This window comes from Rhagoletis pomonella, unplaced genomic scaffold, assembly GCF_013731165.1.
Source record: "Rhagoletis pomonella isolate Grant_MI unplaced genomic scaffold, Rhpom_1.0 Rhpom_scaffold_00004, whole genome shotgun sequence".
Classification (NCBI taxonomy): Eukaryota; Metazoa; Arthropoda; class Insecta; order Diptera; family Tephritidae; genus Rhagoletis; species Rhagoletis pomonella.
Window position 1 is genome coordinate 41769160 of NW_023458558.1, and position 6886 is coordinate 41776045.

Sequence of the window (6886 nt, forward strand, 5' to 3'; positions counted from 1 at the left end):
TACATGAAAAAAATTTGAAATAACTAGAGTTCGGATTTGTATGCAAAAAGGTAAGCCTAAAAATATGTGCCATCATAACTGGATATAAACAAAATACAGTCGTCGTCAAAAATACGAATACCCCGACGTTGTAACGATTTTATTTATATGAATATATATTTTCCATACCAAATTTTTCTTATTTTTTACAAAAATATAATTTATTCAACAGAATCAATTTTCTTAATTGCATACAGAACTCGGGAAAATGCAAGATATACCGAAAAATTTTCATCAAAATTTTAAATTTTTTCAACTCGATTTCTTAGAAAAATGTAGTATGCTTTTTTGTAGCTCATTAATTTTTATTATAAAAAAGTACAAGTTTCAAGTTGCTAAAAACTACCATTAATTTTTGAGAGCTTTCTTTGCGAGGGGTTGCGCATTTTCTTTCGTATAACTAACGCTCGTATCTTTTTTCGGACAAAAACTGTATATTACTGCAAAAAGTCCCGCTTCGCAGTATCTCTATTAAAAATTAAAATCATTTTTTACAGTACAGTATTTTTTAAAACAGTTTTTCAATAAAATAAAGGAATTCCTGGTATTATGTATACCGTTGTATCCTCCGAGACACACAGCATGAACAAAATCTATTTTTATATGGAACAAAATGCGCAACACCCGCGACAAAAAAATGCTCAAAAATCAATGGTAATTTTTAGCCACTTTAAGCTTGCTCTTTATTATACTGTAATTTAATGGACTACAGAAGCTAATGAAAAATTTAAAATGTTGATGACAATTTTTTGGTATTTCTTGCATTGCACTATGTGGTTAAATAAACTATATGTCTATAAAAAATAAGTTAAATTTGGTATGTAAAATATAACCAAATAAGTTCGTAAAAACGTCAGGGTATTCATACTTTTGACGCTTACTGTATATAAATTTTTATACACTTTGCTTATAGTTATTATGGTACATATTTTTAGGCATATTTTTTAACATACGTATCCGAGCTCTAGAAATAACATTTCCATTTAATATTCACTCGCTCGTAACTTTTACATGGGCAAATCTCCGGAACCGTGTGCTTTTGTGCCCCTCACCTTTAAACTAATTTTATTAATGTAATTTTACTTATTGCCAAAATGTGACAAAAGCTTCTCCAACCAAAAAATTTCAAAACAAAAATATGTTTACGCTAAACAAAAGACCGCTTGACGTCGAATCAATTTTTATTTGAAGCAAATACGACATATAGTCGAAGGGTTGAAAGACGCCCTATTTCAGAATTTTGGTTGAAGAACACCCTATCTAAGAATGTGACTCAAAAATGCCCTATCTCACTCTAAAATCAATATGTATATCGGAAACCGAGAGAGAACGTTTTTGAAACAAATTCAGGAATAGGGCTTTTTTCGGGCCAGTTGCCGAGATATTTTCCACTTGTTTTTGTAAAAATTGTCTTCACTTATATAAGAACAAATTGGTGGTTCTACTTACTTTAGTAATCCTTACTAGGTACTTACTTTGGTAATCAGTCGACATGGACTAGACACGGATTAGAGACATGAGACACTTAATAGTAGTAACGGTTTTGTTTTTTTTTTTTGATTTGAATTTTGAGTTGTCTCGTTATTGCAGAGGACCATCGAAATGTCGATACATACAATATTAGTAGTCCAAATTAACAAAATTCAATTCAGCTGTTTTAGATTAAACAATCTCGAAAGGATGTTTAAAATGCCATCGATTCTTATATTTTGGGTACTTCAGAAACGAGGAGGATTATAAATAATTTTAATTACATATTTTCAAATCCACATGGGCACTTTTGCGTATAAGAACTGTTCTATTTATGCTGCCGACATGTTTAGCTGTGTAACAACGCTACGCTGTGTTTACAAATATCAATGACACTTCAGCGTTTCCACCGATAACCCTGCCGCTGCGCAACATATATGTACATACATATGTATATATTTATATGTACATATCTACGTATATGTAAATGGAAGTATGTATGTATGTACCTTGGTACAATCACTAAAAGCACTATGCTATCAGCTTATCTCAGAAAAGAAAGAATGTAAAATACAGATTATAATGTCGAAAACGCGCAAACTTTAGAACAACAACGACAACAACACCACCCATCAATCGGTGAAGCAGCAGATTAGCGGAGATCAATTCCAATCAAAATCAGTCACATAAAACGCTTTCAACACAAAAGGTCCAGCAACAGAGCTCTAGGAATGACACGGAATTCAGACAAAATGATTTTTCGCAAGACGTCATATTTGTTTTCACTATTTTTGACCGTAATCTACATACAAGTGGTGAGCAAGAAACTAAAATACTTTAAATTTGAGACCAGCGAAACCAGAAATCGTACTCGTTTTAATGACTAGTATATGCAAATTATAAAATAGTTTAAACTTTTAGACAATGAAATAAAGTAAACAAACGCTTTGTTTGCAGGCAAGCAGCGCGACAACGACAAAAACAGCCTCAGTTGTGTCGGCGAATCAAAACGCTGATGCAGACGCAGACGCAGACATTTTACGCAAATGCCTCCGAGAAGTGGGCAGCAAAGATATTGTTGGACAGTTACAGAAGGTTGCTCGCTATTCCAAATGGACAACGGAGGAAATTCCCTGCTTTACACGATGTCTCGCCGTTGAGAAAGGCTGGTTCGATGCTGAGGAAAGCAAGTGGAATAAAAAGAAGATAGCTGAAGATTTAGGTGCAGATATGTTCAATTATTGTCGTTATGAGCTGGATCGTTATAATGAGGATGGCTGTGAGTTTGCATACTCGGGATTCCGTTGTTTGAAGCAGGTAAGAAGTGATGTAAAAAGTTGTAAACGCAAGTGGCAAAATGGAAGGCATTTCTAGCCGGAAACCCTGAGGATCTCATATATTTAGGCTCTAGGGTCAACATAGTGACTTTCCTATGGGCGGTGATTGCTCTGATGTTTGGCTATAGGGTCCTGGTGATCAAATTTAACGCAGGATTAGTGAGAATGAGCTGTCCGCTAACCTAACCAAAAGTAGTGCTGTGCTTTTCAATTGAAGGAGAAGGCTGGATGGCGTTGTTCCCCCTGCCACTATTCAAATTTCTTGCGATATCTTACCTTAGATAGTAAACTTTTATAGAAGTCTCTTATGGAGAAAAATGCTTCCAAAGCTTCAACAGCGTTCTGTGTTGGCATTTTAGAATGCGCTAAGCTAAATTTTATCGCTAAAAATTTCTAAATGAAGAACCTATGGCCTAAAAATATGCAACGAAAAAGCGGAAGGGGTTTAATATAAAATCGTAAGCAATATTGCAACATAACCATAGACGCTACATATTTTTAAGCGCAGGCATTATTCAGCTAGAATTCCACTGCTGTCAATGTAAACAGGCCTTCGGTAAAATGCGGGGTCTGCCAACTAGAGGATTCCTGTATCCGCCTACTTTTCAAAATTGTTTTTCTCAACAGTGACGTGGGTGCCGAGGCGCTGATACTTTCACTAATTGTCTGATAACAGGATATACTTAATTTTCTCACCACCCTATCTAATTACGAGAAGGCATAACAGACGTAGCCCTCCGGAATACATCAACAATTTTACGCTTTTGCAAATAATTTAGCTGAGCGGTGAAGTTTTCCAGATTTTATTATATTCTCCAAAATCCGATTAAAGAAATAACCCAAAAGTCACCTCATCTGAAACCTCGTTTCGTATCATACGGCTCGGATAGGCCCTTCCTGATTCTGGTGGAGCTGATGGTATGCTGAACGTCACCAAACATAGCCGCATTAGTTTCGCGGTGATACTTAATTCAGACATCGCTGCATAAAGACAACTTCGAAAGCGGCGAAAACGGCTTTGAAATCGAAAAATAGTAGTGTAGTGCAATGGTTATCAGTGCATGCTACTATTCCGCAGGGCCTCCGTCATCATCGACTGGGTGCTGGGGTTCGTCCTCTCTACTCCTTTCAGTGCTGACGCCAGTGTTCTCAAGTCTTAAAACCTCCCGTTAGTCGCCATAACTTTCAGGTACGATTTCGAGCGTGTTTCCTGTCGCGTATTTCGGTCTCTATTTTCTTATTATAGAAAATACTCCTTGATTACATCTTTACCTCCCTATATACATATGTAGGTCACAAATATCTGTGAATCGGCGTCCCTTTTTGCAGCTGATACGTAGTTTAACACCCCCAGCCTACGAAAAAATTGAACACTGATGGCTTCCAAAAGGCTTTCCTACTTTGCTCGGACACGTTTATGAAATTAAAACCACTACGTACAGCACTAATATTTCGAAACTTAAACACAACTGAGCGACATTCTCTAATCTCTTGTTATAATATTCCTTTATGACTATTCCTATCGCAGGCTGAACTTTACACTCTCGAAACCTACAGAAACATTTTGGGTTGTGCCAACGAGCTGAATGTCACCATGGAGGAGCTACAAAAGTACGCCGCTTTTCCCTCCAAAGAAGTGGTACCCTGTCTCTTCCAATGCCTAGCAAAAAAAATGAATTTCTACACGCCCACCTACGAGTGGAACTTCGACAACTGGGTCAAAGCATTCGGTCCAATGCGACAAAATCGCAAAGCTTCCGATGTATGCAAGGTGAGCGCTGAGCAAATGCAGATCCGCGACAAGTGTGAATGGATGTATGAGGAGTATAATTGTTTGGAACGATTGAACTACAATACAGACGGTTCATACCCATTGGAAACGACGACACTGAGTGCAGTGATTGCGAGCAAAAAAACAAAAGAAGTGCAAGTTCAGCAGAAGACCGAAGAAGCGGACGCAAATTCATAAAATATTATATTATTATAGATTCACATATACCTGAATACACATAATATACATTAATTTCTAAACAATACTGCAGTTCTTTTGCAGTCTACCACATTTTATTTAATATTTTTTTTATTATCTTAATTAAATGCATTTCTCAGACATTTAAATATTATTTTATTATTTTTTTCAATATCTTTTGAATCTTTGCATTTTAATTTCGCATAGTTAAAAATATTTTATAATATATACATAATCTCTATAATCACAACCGAACGTCATACGTCCAGCTTAATTCTGAATATAGGCCTTGCGCACAATCGGCCGGTTCACAGATATCCAACAGGAGAAGACGCGATTCGCCCAAGTGCACGTATCCGACTCGTGTTCATTGTGATCGATACACTTCTCCAAACCGTGTGAGACTTTAGCTAGATTTTTGGTGTTCTTTCCAGTGAACTGCGCAATAATCGCTTTCTCATCGAAGCCCTTCTCCTCGGTGAAGAGTCCCATTTTCTCGGTAAAGCACTTCACATAACAGTTGGTACGTCTATGAGCAACGAATTCGTAATTCAAGAACTTCTCATACACTTCATCAGGTATATTAAATTCCGCACGGCACTCCCCATGTGCTATTCGAGCATCTTCAGCTGTGCGTATCTGGAATCTTGCTGTAACCTGTTGAAAAGAAAACGAATGCAATGTAAATAAAAACGCAAGTTGAGCAAGCCACATAGCAAGCCGAGCGCTGAGAGAAAATTGAACTGAAAAAAATGTGTTATGCGTATTTGTTTTGCTTTTCATCTGCTGTGCCATTTTCTGCTATGCTAATACATATATGTATATCTATCATTTATTTATGCTCCATGTTACGCACTCACCAATGCTACGTAGGCCAGCAACAAGATCAACTGGAGGAGTTTCATCATTATAATCAGCTACTTTTTTCACTACTTTTACACTATCTTAACGGATCTTAACGTGGCTACAAGCAAGTGAGCGATCTAGCGCGAACGATGAATTTATTGGTTGTTCAATGTTGTAGGTAACACAACGGACTAAACCAGTCTGCAAGATTTTTTCACAATTTGTAGGTGTGTGACTTGAATTTAAATTATTAGAAGAAGAAAAAAAAGCAATATGACCAAGTTGTCGGCCGCTGTTTGAAGTAACTCTGTTTGTGACTCGACTGAGGTTGGAGCTGAAGTTGGGCTAGTGATTGCCGCTCTGGAAGTTGATTGTCATCGTCGTCGTCGTCGTCGCTACCGTCGTCATCAATATAGGCGAGGCAATCAGGCTGCGCCACGACTCACTGCAGGTTTTCTCGAAAGTTCAAACCAACTACTACCCAGCAAACATTTGGAGTCTTATATGGGCTTTTAAGGAGTCCTATTTCGGTGCATTTACGCTCATAATGAGCTCATTTAAGAGTCCGAAATGAGGGTGTTTCCCTACCTCAGAAGGTCGACTTATATGAGCCTCAATGTGAGTCACATTGGACTCTTATTGGCCTCATATAAGGCTCATTGTGGCCGCTTTTAAAACAATTTTTGGCCTCATACATGAATTATTTCAGACTACATCTGAGGCTCTTAAATGACTCGTATTGGCTTAATAAATGATTACATTCGGACCCTTATTAAATGCACTTTACTTGCAAAGGCATTCCGCAAAAATTTATTTAAAATATCATACATATATATGGGCAAATTAATTTTATTAATGTTATTTTACTTTTTATAAAAAACTTGGGCCATATTGATAACAAATGTGACGTATTCTTGTAACTTATTTAATTTGTTTATTGTAATAATGTCAATTTAAGTTATATAAACAATCAAAATAATTAAACCAACAATTTTGAAATGTCACTTGAGGTACCTTTTGTACGTTTTTTGAGTATAAATTTTGCAGCGCAAAACGGACACATTCAAAAATTATGGCAATAGTAAATGTAATATTGGAAAATGCATTAGACGCTGAGAAAAATATGTATATGCTCCTCATTGGTAATAAACTGAAATGAGGTGCCAAATTAAAGGGCTTTTACGTGGTTTTAGTTCTTTGTAAAAAGGCAGACATTTTTTGTATT

At 36.6% G+C, this 6886-nt stretch overlaps 2 protein-coding genes across 2 annotated transcripts; one reads left to right on the forward strand and one right to left on the reverse strand.

Annotated features, from left to right (window-relative positions):
- Positions 1-2178: 2178 nt before the first annotated feature.
- On the forward strand, positions 2179-4913 carry LOC118737567. Its single transcript, XM_036468149.1, has 3 exons — positions 2179-2324; positions 2467-2826; positions 4375-4913. Exons 1-3 carry the CDS (start codon positions 2241-2243, stop codon positions 4813-4815), a joined length of 885 nt encoding a protein of 294 aa, XP_036324042.1. The 5' UTR covers positions 2179-2240; the 3' UTR covers positions 4816-4913.
- Positions 4914-4954: 41 nt separating this feature from the next.
- LOC118737568 (general odorant-binding protein 99a) lies at positions 4955-6091 on the reverse strand. Its single transcript, XM_036468150.1, has 2 exons — positions 5676-6091; positions 4955-5472 (listed from the first exon to the last, which is right to left on the reverse strand). The coding sequence occupies exons 1-2, from the start codon at positions 5721-5723 to the stop codon at positions 5086-5088; spliced, it is 435 nt and encodes a 144-aa protein (XP_036324043.1). The 5' UTR covers positions 5724-6091; the 3' UTR covers positions 4955-5085.
- Positions 6092-6886: the final 795 nt, after the last annotated feature.